The sequence below is a fragment of the Rhinatrema bivittatum genome, chromosome 12 (assembly GCF_901001135.1).
Source record: "Rhinatrema bivittatum chromosome 12, aRhiBiv1.1, whole genome shotgun sequence".
Classification (NCBI taxonomy): Eukaryota; Metazoa; Chordata; class Amphibia; order Gymnophiona; family Rhinatrematidae; genus Rhinatrema; species Rhinatrema bivittatum.
In genome coordinates this window covers 20,037,058-20,050,341 of record NC_042626.1, presented here as the reverse complement: position 1 = coordinate 20,050,341, position 13,284 = coordinate 20,037,058, and the positions used below count along the sequence as shown (strand labels likewise).

General features: G+C 52.0%; 1 protein-coding gene across 1 annotated transcript in view; it reads right to left on the bottom strand.

Annotated features, from left to right (window-relative positions):
- LOC115073746 (E3 ubiquitin-protein ligase CBL-like) overlaps positions 1-13,284 on the bottom strand; it is a 53,324-nt gene that overhangs the window by 27,779 nt on the left and 12,261 nt on the right. Inside the window, 1 exon segment of the mRNA XM_029572448.1 lies at positions 8,039-8,286. Within this exon segment, the coding sequence (XP_029428308.1) occupies positions 8,039-8,286 (248 nt within the window).

The window sequence follows — 13,284 nt, the reverse complement described above, 5'->3', positions numbered from 1 at the left end:
TCTGCATCTAGTATGTTACTATTTGTATGCTTTTTATTTTAATGGATGTCATTAGCATGACAGATCAAAGTGCTACATTTACGACAGACAGGGGTAGCATTCAAGCATCATTTTATTCCAAATCAAATCCTGGCTCCCATAATCCCCTGTCATTCTGAAGAAACAAGACAAGGTCAGAGATCCCATGGAAAGAAACAGACATGGGGGGGGGGGGGTTTACAGCAAAGAGCTAGGCCACCACGTGTGTGCACATGAGGAAAGCCAGGCTACTGGGGAAAGCAAGTACACGAGGAGATCTCCAAATTACACGTCACGAGTCCTGGGCTATTACTTCAACATGCACTGTGGCACCCAGGGAAGCCGCCATCTCCATATGCATCACGCTACCACCTACCCCCCAACCAGGAGGCGTTCATGCAGTCCAGGCCCCAGAAGCAGACTGACCCCGTCATCCACCGTGCAAGAACCTGAAAACACTAATGGAAAACCAACACGCATTTCAAACTGGTTTTGGATGGAAGTTTCTATATAAAAGCAGATTATCCCCTCGTGGCATCGTTTACTTTTTGAAAGCAGCAGCACCTCCTCCGACAAACGTAAAAAGTCCACCCACCCCACTTAGATAAGGAGCTGTGCTAACGTGCAGCCGCAGGCAGACGAGGAACACTGCTGCCTAAGGCTGGACTGCACTTCCTCGGATCAGAGCTGCTCGCACAGCCCTCGGCCTGGCTGACAGTCAGGACTCTCGTCTCTCTCCCCCGGGGGACCCCTTACTGAGGCAATGCAACTTGTCAAGTCCAATCCCCCAAGCACTCGCTCAGGAAAACACAGAAAGAAAAACGGGAGGAGAGGGAAAAAAAAAAAAAAAAAGCCCAGATTGTTCTGAAAGCAAACTTCTAGGTCGCCTCCATGGGCCTAACATGGCAGCAAAGAAAAGTAGTAATTATCTGTCCTTGCGACCAGCCGTATCGGCATTGTTCTTCGGATCAAAAGGGTTATTTAACTTAACTGCAGTTGGACTCGCAAGAACGTAAATCTAGTTTGCAAACCAGGATTGCTCCACTGGTTCTCAGAGAAGTTCTAGCCGCAGTCAAATGTGCGTCTTGAAAGCCCCACCCCCGCAAAAAAAAAACATCCAGGCAGAGCAGGAGCTGCCACTTAAGTCTTAAGTTCAGGCAGCTCCAGTGTCCCCCTGCACACAGTAATCAGCTACAAAAATAGCTTTCAATACCACTTCTGCACAGGAAGTGGGCAGAGTTCGCTTTAACTCTTGCGCTGTCCATCTCCTGCTCTCAAACGCAGCTCAGCGACCAAACTGCTTACAGTGCAACTCCCATAGCTGTCTCGCTAGCTTCCTGCACTCACAGCGAGGCCCGGGGTGGCCAGGAGCGAGACCTCAGGTGCCTCCTTGCGGGGCTGTCGCAAGGACACTAGAAGTTTTCATCCTGGCTTGGATGCGTTTATCTTGCTAGCTCTCTAATGCGTCGGTATTCCAAGGCAGACCACGTCAAAATGGGCATAAAAAAATCAAACACATGCCGGACACACAACACACTGATAAACAGAAATGCTAACACTTAGCTGGATCACATGAATCATGAAAACCACAGGGAGCAAAGGTTTCCCTGAATAACAGCTTTGATCACTTTTCGGCGGGTCTCCTTTCTAAGGTTCTCTGGCCACGTGTCCCACAGCGTCGGAGCTGCCGCCACAAAAAAGTCCTTAACCGTGTCTCTTGCAATTGCACCCCTTACCACGCAACGTCTCTCAACAGATCAGTTCACATCAGGATCAAGATCACTTCACACCTCTTAGGGCCTTCACAAGGATGCCTGAAATCTTCAAATTCTGCCAGAGCGCACACAGCAAGAGGAAGGTTACAGCATCTGAACTTGCAGGAAATGTGGAAAGGGACAAATGAGCTGAGGAAATTACTCCCCTCCCCCCCACCCCCCCACCGCTAGCACCATGCACCCTCTACCCCGGCCCCGCTCTCTCCTTCATTCCCCAAGCCTGCCACAGCCACACAACGTGGAATCCTCCCAGGCATGAACCCCGCCTTGCAATAACCCAGCTCCTCCGTGCATGAAATTAAGCAGGAATCCGAGTCGCTGAGAGCAGAACACTTACAAGGCAGGTCCATAGGAGGGATCTCCTTCCCTCCCCTCCTCCATTCCCAGCCTTGAGGGGCCTCGGTGGGAGCAGCTCCAGGCCCAGAGGTGGCCCCTTCCTCTTCCTCTCACATTTCAAAGCCTGGGCGCTGGCCTCAGCAAGATCCTGCACCAGAAGCCGGGGCGGCCCTCGAGCACTGGAGAAGATGAAAAGGCGCTGCACGGTCGGCCTCTCCATAAGAGTCAGAGGTCCCATTTTGTATTTGGTGTGGAGATGATTTAGTGTCTGCCAAGCGGTCCAATCCTCCTCTGCCCCTGCAAGATGCCACCCTCCAGTACCCATGCTATTCCCAGCAGCAAGACCTCCCTTGACGGTGCGCTGTGAAGAACCTCTCCTGCATTGAGGCACAACTCTGGGTGGGTTTTCCTTTTTTTTTTTGAGAACAGGAAGGGGAGGCCCAACCATCCACACAACAATGTGAGCGGTGGCCAAGAAGAGAAACAGAAATGCAAAGGAAAAGACCAAAGAGTTTACATAAAAATAATCTGATTTCCAAACTATCCCTTAAATAAAAATTACTTTACTATAAATAGTAAATAAATACAAACAAATAAAAAAAAAAATAAAAGGCAAATGAGAAACCCTAACTCACTCCCAACATGGCCATATTTTGGCTAATGACTTGCATCAAAGCAAAAGCTAAGTAACCTTATTATAGCTAAAGGTGCGCCACCCTTGCATCGAGCTCTATTTTTTTGCCATGGTACACCCTACACCAAGAACATCTAGAGCCCTCTGTTTGCCACTTCCTGTATTTGGCTAGCCACAACTCTTCCTGTACCTGGCACCAGTCCAGCAGGACTATACAAACTGTTGACATTAACTGGTTTAAGGCATCCTGTGACATAGTTTGGCAGCTGTCATTGAGCATCAGGTAGAGCAATCCCACACGGGACAACAATAGTCAGCAGATGAACATCAGACAAGCACATAGCTAGCTGCATGGCCAATTTTGATTCTGCAAGCTTAAGGATGATGACCTTATTTCTCATTTTTTCAGTGACGACCTTGAAGGGAAGGGTGCAGTTAGAGTCACTCCATGGAATAGTGGATTTGCACAGTGAATCAGACGTGCACCATTCCAGTTAATGGTTATTTATTTGAATCACAGCTGCGCAGTGGAAGAGGCTGACCTGGCTCTTATTTCTGGATTTGGTTGTAGTTGATTAACACAGTAGTCAATTTTCAGAGGGAGAGCCATGTTAATCTGTACCAACAAACAATACAAGAGGCTGGTGGTGCCTTACAAATTAACTGATGAATAAGGCAGAAGCTTTCAAGAATCAGATCCATGAAGTGGACTCAGCCACCAAGGCACATGCCTTAATAAATCAATTAGTCTAAGGTGCCACCAGCCTCTCTGTTTTTGCAAAATAGCAGTTTGCCGGCCTGGTTAGTGACTGAAGAGGGGGCTGCTCACTCCTCAGCACAGATGGACCCCCAAGATGATTCAATGGGAGCAGCTCCCTCTCCGGCACAGACCCCAAGGTGCTCCCAGCCTGAAGCATGCAAGTCTGCTCTTTTTCTATCCCAGCTCTCCTAATTAAAATGCAGACACTGCTTTCACTGCATTGTCCTTTTTGCAAAAGCCTTTGGTGCAAGTCACCACACTGGGTGACAGAAGAAGGGCTGTTTCGTAGGAGTACACTGCGGCGTGAGCTGTGTACAAACAGCAGCAGCCCTCGGTGCTGCTGCTGTAGCTCTCTCCTAAGAGGGGTGTGAGAGAGAAAGCAGTGCTTGGGGTTTCAGGAAGCTCTCCCCACTCTTTGGGTCAACTGGGTCCTGCATGCATACAACAACAACAACTTCTTCCAAGCTGGAGCCTCAACGTGGCTAGCGCAAGACACCTCATTCCAAGCCCAGCACCCCATGACGCTGGATATCCTCCCACAGGCGAAGCAAGCGATGCAGGAGGGGAATCTGCTTTTGTAACGTGCAGAATTCGTGCCGCAGTGTCGCTCCGGGCAGTTGCTGCAAGCTTCATCCCAGGGCAGAATCTCTCTTCACCATCCAAAGTCTGCCTAGAGCAGAGCATCCGTTTCTCGCTCAGAGGGTGAAGGCAGAAACCCAGCGGCAATTTAAGAAAAGGGGAATCTCTCCATTCTCTCCCTAGGCAGCCTCTGCTGTGCCCACCTTCCCAGACGGGGTGCCCGGGTGGCAGAAGGAACCTTCAGTGGCCTGAGAGGTGCAGGGCTCCTCCTTGAAGGCACCACCTCAGTGCCCACCTGTTGGCCAGCAGGGGCCAGCACCGCAGCCACGGGAGCCACCTTGCCTCTCTTCCTGGGCCTGAGCGTACTACCTCTATCAGGCCGATTCAGTAAAAGTCGCGTGACAGCGGGCGAGCGCCCACTCTCCTGGGCGCGCGATTCAGGGGAGAAAATGATGCAAATGAGGGCCCACAGTAAAAAAAGAGGCGCTGGGGACACTAGCACGTCTCTAGCGCCTCCTTTTTGACAGGAGCGGCGGCTGTCAGCGGGTTTGACAGCCGACGCTCAATTTTTCCGGGGTCGGTTCTCGAGCCTGCTGACAGCCACGGGTTCGGAAAACTGACGCCAGCCAAATTGAGCATCCGTCTTCCGACCCGCAGGCTGCCGGCCGATTTAAAATTTTTATTTTTGTTTAATTTTGGGGCCTCCGACTTAATATCGCCATAATATTAAGTCGGAGGGTGTACAGAAAAGCAGTTTTTACTGCTTTTCTGTACACTTTCCTGGTGCCGGCAGAAATTAACGCCTACCTTTGGGTAGGCGCTAATTTCTGAAAGTAAAATGTGCGGCTTGGCTGCACATTTTCCTTTCTGAATCGCGCGGGAATATCTAATAGCGCCCGCAACATGCATTTGCATGTTGCGGGCGCTATTAGTTTCGGGGGGGTTGGACGCGCGTTTTCGACGAGCTATTACCCCTTACTGTGTATGGGGTAAAGCTAGCGCATCGAAAACGCTCATCCAAACCCGGGCTAACAGTGCCCTCCATATGTTATTTATAAAATGTATATACCACTCCATCCAAACTTCCAGGCGCTTTACAGGAACATGCATAAAATAACTGGTCCTGCGATGGTTGCTGGTCCCCATGCAACCATCGCAAACGTGCACAGTACTGTGGTCTCAGCCATGGTATGGAGCTGGTCCTATGATTTTGTTACTTTTAAAAAGGTTTTTTTTTTGGAGACCAACATCTTTATAGCAACTAAATACAGCACAATATATAACAGAGGCAGTGGCCAGACAGCAGCACAGCACAAAACAATATAAGCATAGATACAGGCCTGGGTCCCGGGATACAGGCAAGGTCATTAGCAAACACCTGGATTTCCCCACAACCTCGCCCAGTCCTGACAGCGACATATCGCCTCCGTAAAGGGGGTCACAGGCTCCCTCTGGAACCCGATACCCGTGCACACCACCAAGTCTGATCAGGTAAGTGCTGCTCTTCTGAAATGCCTCTGACCCCCCTCCCCTCCGCAGCACCCTCAGCCGGCTCCAGAAAGCAGCATTGCTCGGGAGCCCAGCTCTGCTCTCCTGCACGGCTGCGCGCAGCAGCGTCACACGGAGCCGCAAGGCCGGCCCCCACCCCCCCCAGGCACGGCTCTCGTGGAGGTTTGCCACGAGATACAAAATTAAACAATGCAAATGGTAACCTTCAAGGATGCTGAGAAAAGCCTGCAGCCGCTCTTTACTTCCTGAGTACAGCACGGTGGCAACAGGTGCATCAAAGAGAATAAAGGAGAAAGGGAAGTTCTCTCTTCCGAGGCTCTTCAAGTAGTTTAACCTGAATTTTAAATCTGACATGAATCGAGCTTAAAGGTCGCCCATGCCGACACAGGTGCATCACACATCGCTAGAGCGGCGGCGCTGGCACAGGATTTCTGGAGCAGATCCTCCAGGAACGTCCTTCCAGGCAAATCTCGTCCTCAAAGCCACAAGACTTCCTGTGTCTCTGCTGTGAGTTACATTTAACCTACCCTGAAGAGCCAAGCACAAACCTTGCAGCTCTGCTACTCCTAACTCCAGAGAAAGTGTCTGCTCGTACTGCCGGAGACAACAGGGGATAAGGCCAGGGCTGGCAAAAAAGGAAATTCGGAAACCTCTGGAGGTTCTGATCATGGCCAGCACCAAGGCTGCCAGTAAAGGAAAGCTCGTAGCAGCAAGGGTAGTCTTAGAGCACCTTCCCAGGGCAGTACCAGACTGAAATCTGTAAAAGAAGAAAGCGAGGGCCTCGCCAGGTCAGGCCACAGAGGAAGGGGCCCATGAAGCGGGCGGGGGGGGGGATCCGAGAGGTTAGAGAAGTGCTGGACATTGGCGGGGACGTGAGGGGGGGGGGGGGGGGGGAGTGGCCCGGCCCTCTACAGCCATGGTTATGATTTGAGATGGGGTTTTGGACACGCGATATTTGTTATAACTAACAAAAAAAAAAACCCCAAACACACACAAATAAATAAATAAACCTTGTCTTATGTTTCGGCCAATACGTCATAAGCTGCAGGAGCAGCAGCTCGGATAAAGCAGAGGATACTGTGGACATAGCAAAGATAATAACGAAAAGATCTGGGGCATATTCCCGGGCCCGTATAATCCCCTCCTCTGCTCCGGGGGCCAGGAACAGATCATTCACGGAGGAGAACCACCTCTGTGCCCAGGACCCCACCACCAGCTGACACTGCTCCTGCCTTCACCCACACTTCAGAAAGACGAGAGAGGGCCCCCAGCAGCCCCGCTCCCCCCTCCCGGCAGACGGGCGCCAGGTTTTACTCCCTCTGCAGCAGGAGCCACCTTTGAAGCTACAGCTCCGAGGAAAGGGCGGCTGGGAAGGGATTCTGTGCCGGGCACGGGCAGCCCAGACCGAGCGGGCCCTGCTGCGCTACTTCCGCTTTCTCCTCCTGCACCTCACGAAAAGCTGCAGAAAAGTGGGGGCAAAGAGCACCGCGCGGGCTTCAGCGGGGTCCTGAACCACCGCGTGTGCCGAACCGTCAGGGAGGAAAGGTCAACTTTCTGAAACGCCAAAGGCAAAAAAAAAAAATAAAAAATACTCCTGCGAAACTGCTTCTTCACTTCCCCTTCTGGCTTTCAAAATATGGCCAGAAAATAAACTCAAGCCACGGCGGTCTGGGCCCCTGCCCCAAGGCCCTTACCCCCCCAGGCGCTAAAGCCAGGACCGTATCTTAGGGGTGGGTGAGAGGAGCATCAGCCCAGGACTCACAACCCCTTAGGAGCAGAGAAACGTCAAATGCAAGTGTGTGGGCCAGAAAGAAAATCCAGGAAGAGCGCATCGAGGGCAAGCAGAGAGGGTGGGACGAGGAAGAAGGGAGAATGCAAAACGAGGACTGGAGATCGGTCTGGGGAGCAGGGATCATGGTGGGCGGGGGGGCACAAATATGCTTGCTGCCCAGGAGCTCCCACACCCCTAGGTACAGCTCTGGCTAAAGCAGCCCAGCCTGCCTGCCTGCACCTCACGCCCAGATCTGTTTCACATTCTTCCGCCTCTGTGCATTCAAACTTCCCTTTTCTCCTCTCAGCACGAACCTTCCTCCATTTTGACCACAATACGTGACTTGAGCACTGGAAGACGAGGTCGCTGCATTTAGCGAGGAGCAAATAACTTTACGCTCTTCCACGCCCCCGTTCTGTAACTCTAAAGACCTACGAATGTTCCCCTAGGGAGGGGGGCGCGCGGACCCTTACCACCGCGGCGTGACACGGGAGGATGCGCTCAGAACGCCAGTGGCTCTCCTACTTACCCATCCTGCCCAACCATTCCCTCCCCGAGCTCTGGCGCCTCACCCTGGTTAAACAAAGCTGAAGCTCCACCTCAGACAGACACGTGTCCCCCCCCCCCCCCCCGGGCCCCAAACGTCGAAGGATCACCTGGGCTGCGAGTTCTCCTCGTACATCCGCTCTTTCCCATCCTTGAAGAGGCTGATGGTCTGCTTGGTCTTCTTCAGCGAGTTCTCCATGAACACCCGGAAGTACTCGTTCTCTCCCAGCGTCTCCATCTTGCCCTCATAGCGGGACAGGATGGTGCGCAGGTGCTGGTAGGTATCGGGCAGCAGGTCCAGGATATAGGGGGGGCTGTTCTTGAGTGCCAGTTTGGGGTTCTGACACAAACGCACCACCTTCAAAAGAGAGAAAAGGAACAAGAGAAGGGTTTTGTTTTGTTTTTTTCAGTTTTGCATTGAGAAGCGAGGACTTAAGTAACCTAAAGCAGTGGCGAGAGAATGATAGTGCATGTGAGATAAGCCCTGCAAATCTCAGGAGTGTATGCGAAAGCCTCGCCCATCCTCAGGGCAGCTCATCTGAAACTCTCAAGCATCCCACAGAGCTGCCAGACGGCTCACAATTTCACAGACATCACACTGGCTTTGAGTGCAGTTCAGAGAAATTGCAAGGTCATTGTTACCGCTATAGCAGCTTCCAAGTAGAGGTGCTGAAAGGAAAAAAAAAAAAAAAAAAGCTACCCCCGTATCCTGAATTCTTTGCTCCAAGCCAAGGACTAGCAACTAATACCATGGGCAATTAAATCTCAGCATTAGCAAAGCTGGAAGGTTGGAAGATTCTCCAGCTACTGCCTTACAAAAACCAGCCTTGTAATTACCTTGGTGGTCCCCACATAATACCCTGCCAACGTCCTTCAATCTCACTCTGCTGGGAGGGTGTACCAGATTCTATGCCCATTTCCATCCTTAGCGATTTGAACACTGCCATTTATTGTCAAAGTGGCTTCACTGTGCCCTGTGGAAACTTGGCAAAGAGTGTGCCACCCAACACTAGACTCACATGGAGACAATCCCAAGTTTCCAAGCAATGCAAGCTGCTTCTCCTTTCAATATACAGAGCTCCTGAAGACACCCCCCAATCAGCAGACGAATTCTGCTGTGCCCGTGCTTAATTCAGTCAGTCAATGGGGCATGGCACTCCTGCCCCAGGCAGTCAGCTCGCTCACCCCCTTCCTGATATGGAACCCCAGGCCTTCAACGTCTCCCCAACAACGGTCAGCTCAATTCCCTAGGGATGTATCCCACAAAGTCCCTCAGTCCTGACCTCTCTGGGGGCACCCGCTAGAAACGCAATCCCCAGGACACACCCTCACTGACCAAACACTGCACGGCACTACATCCAACACTCGAACACCACCCTGCCCTCGCAGGAAATCTAAAGTGCATCTTTTTGTGCTGCCTGTAAATGTTACACCCTCTTCAGCTCAGGTGAGCATCTTTCTTCCGCACATAAACACTAAAGTAAATCTGAAAGATTAAGATGGCACCCAATGTACCCTGATTTAACAGTGAGGCTTCATTTCTGTTACGGCATGCACAAAAAAAATAAAATACACATCTGAAGACACTGCCCTACAAGAAATCTGTGCACTGACTAATGATAGGTAATTAAGGCTGTATGCCACAAATTTTGAGCTCTATATTTAGCACTCTTAAAAATTACAGAACCCACTTAACAAGCTTGCTCATCACTCATAAGAAGCCTGTCTCCATTCCACCCTGCCCCCAAGTTATTTCATGTAAATACCCGTTTAGTGGCGCACATAAGCAGCCAAGGAATCTGCTGATTGAGCTGCAGGCACACTACCATTTAACAGAAGTATCCTACTCCACGAGAAGCTGATGCATGCAATTGCTCTGCAGAAATTCTAAAAGTTGGACTATTATCTCCAAATGAGACAAAATTACAGTGGGAACTGCACCTACTCCATTGTGGAAGGCCCTATGGCCAGAGGGCAAACTCTGGCAATGGAGCATGAAAGCTTCATCCACATGAAGCCCCTTGCCCTTCCCCCACCATTTAGTTACAATTAAAGCAGTTATACCCTTAGGGACGGATGTCAGCAAGTAAGGACCATGTGGCCCATCCAGTCTGCTCCATCGCCCCTGCCTACACCGCTCTAGCTGTCAGTATAAGCTTGACCACCTGCAGGAGACCACTCCTCATCTGGGAAGTGAAGACAAGCCAGCTTCCTGCCCATGCTAGGCAAACTTATTTTCCAAGAAATGGCAGCTCGCTGTAATAGGCTATCACCACCAGGGTTGGGACAAAGCAGAACTTACAGAATTTAAGCACACTTGGGACAGATTCAGAGGGCTGGGGGATAGGTAAGGAGAGTAGAGGCCAGATGGTGATTTACAAGTGGAAACTTATCCAAAATGGTAGAGTGGCCATAAAGAGTCAATGACAAAGCTGACGTTCCCAGAAGAGTGCTACGGGTGCTTTGAGCTCCCAGAGAGGCACGGTGGGGTCAGAGCATCGGTAGGACCTTGAAAGATTTTCTAGGGTAAAACGGCAGAATTTCCTCCAAATCCCCTTTCCGCCAACATCAGATTATGACCTTTTGTCCTTAAAATTCTCTGGAAAATACCACTTTCTTGTACATTACTGGAGCCTGATAAATACTTGACTGTTTCTATCACACCACTTTTGTTCCCGTCTTCCAGAGAGTACATGTTGAGCATCTCCTGTCTCTGTGTGTACTGCAGGACTATTCCATTTTAGCAGCAGTCCTCTGAACTGCTTCCGTCCCCTCAATGTCTGTACAAATATACGGCCTCCAGAGCTGAACAGAAACTTCAATGTAGGAGCATTGCTCACGAGCTCCTTTTTCCTGCTGGGAGGGCCTCTTCATGCACACAAGCACACTGGCAATCAGCAGGACACTCTTTCTTGTTTCGCAGTTGCCAGCTCTTGTCCTTCTGAATTGATGAGCGGCTAATGGATTTTTGTGCCCAAGGCAATTCTTTCTGAAAGCCTAAGGAAAGAAAACCCTTACGGAATAACTTTTGTACTACCAAAAAGCCCGAATCCTGTCCTGGACAAGCACCAGCTGAGCTGGAAGTGATGTTACCAGGCTTTACCCACCTTATGCAGAGCAGCCTACCACGCTGACCCCCATCCCTCAGCCTTCAACCTACCACGCTGACCCCCATCCCTCAGCCTTCCACGCTGACCCCCATCCCTCAGCCTTCAACCTACCACGCTGACCCCCATCCTCAGCCTTCCACGCTGACCCCATTCCTCAGCCTTCAGCCTACCACGCTGACCCCATCCCCTCAGCCTTCAGCCTACCACGCTGACCCCCATCCCCTCAGACTTAAGCCTACCACGCTGACCCCCATCCCCTCAGACTTAAGCCTACCACGCTGACCCCCATCCCTCAGCCTTCCACGCTGACCCCCATCCCCTCAGCCTTCAACCTACCACGCTGATCCCCATCCCTCAGCCTTCAACCTACCACGCTGACCCCCATCCCCTCAGACTTAAGCCTACCACGCTGACCCCCATCCCCTCAGACTTAAGCCTACCACGCTGACCCCCATCCCTCAGCCTTCCACGCTGACCCCCATCCCCTCAGCCTTCCACGCTGACCCCATCCCCTCAGCCTTCAGCCTACCACGCTGACCCCCATCCCCTCAGACTTAAGCCTACCACGCTGACCCCCATCCCCTCAGACTTAAGCCTACCACGCTGACCCCCATCCCTCAGCCTTAAGCCTACCACGCTGACCCCCATCCCTCAGCCTTAAGCCTACCACGCTGACCCCCATCCCCTCAGCCTTAAGCCTACCACGCTGACCCCCATCCCCTCAGCCTTCCACGCTGACCCCCATCCCCTCAGCCTTCCACGCTGACCCCATCCCCTCAGCCTTCAGCCTACCACGCTGACCCCATCCCTCAGCCTTCAGCCTACCACGCTGACCCCATCCCTCAGCCTTCAGCCTACCACGCTGACCCCATCCCTCAGCCTACCACGCTGACCCCCATCCCCCAGCCTACCACGCTGACCCCCCTCCCCCAGCCTACCACGCTGACCCCATCCCCTCAGCCTTCAGCCTACCACGCTGACCCCCATCCCCTCAGCCTACCACGCTGACCCCCATCCCCTCAGCCTACCACGCTGACCCCCATCCCCTCAGCCTACCACGCTGACCCCCATCCCCTCAGCCTACCACGCTGACCCTCAGCCTTCAACCTACCACGCTGACCCCATCCCCTCAGCCTACCATGCTGACCCCATCCCTCAGCCTACCATGCTGACCCCATCCCTCAGCCTACCACGCTGACCCCCATCCCCTCAGCCTACCACGCTGACCCCATCCCCTCAGCCTACCACGCTGACCCCATCCCTCAGCCTACCACGCTGACCCCCATCCCTCAGCCTACCACGCTGACCCCCATCCCCTCAGCCTTCAGCCTACCACGCTGACCCCATCCCCTCAGCCTTCAGCCTACCACGCTGACCCCATCCCCTCAGCCTTCAGCCTACCATGCTGACCCCATCCCTCAGCCTTGGCCAATCTGCCACTGATCCTGCTGCTGAGCATCAAACGGGGAGCCTTGCAGCCAAGCATGGTTGAAAATTACCAAAGCAGTTTGCTTAATAAGTCACCAATACCATTTCTGTATGTGAGGAGAAACATCACAGAAGTGGTGGCACTTAGACCAATAATTTACATAGAAGGGGGAACTGTAATGACCCTTGCTCCCCTCAGTACAGTGCTGCAGTGTTTGCCCTGCTTGCACTGTCTGTGCTGTACTACAAGAATTTCTTACAGGAGATTGCTTGGCTAAAGAACTCCAAACCTAAGAGAGCCCAAGAGCGCACACGTCCACGCAAAACAGATAGTAACTTATCAAAGCAACTGCCAATTTCTTTCAAAAAGCAGTTTGTAATGTCACAAAGACTGCCAAAGGCGAAAGCTCCCGTCACCCACAGTCATGAAGAGAGACATGAAGAGAGAGAGATTATAAAGAAGTTAAGATAAGGAAGCTTGGACACCAATCCTCAGATAAAGAGCCACCAGGAAGCTTGATTGGACTCTGAAAGGTTCCCAGCACAAGCCTGAAACACAAATCCGAAGAAGCCCCGCGCATCTTGGCAATGCCGAATAAACTGCCTTTACGCAGGGCTTTAGGCCTGCCCCTCACTCTTTGGTGCATGCACCAGTTCGGGCTTCATTACAACAACATGGCATGCAGCACATTATCTCTCCTCTGACAGGAAAAGCTGCTCGGCTGACGTCAACATCTGAAACTGGGCCGAGGAGGTGGAAGGAGCACGTTTATTGCATTATGTCTGCATGATCTAAGGCAAGGAGCCAGAAACACTTG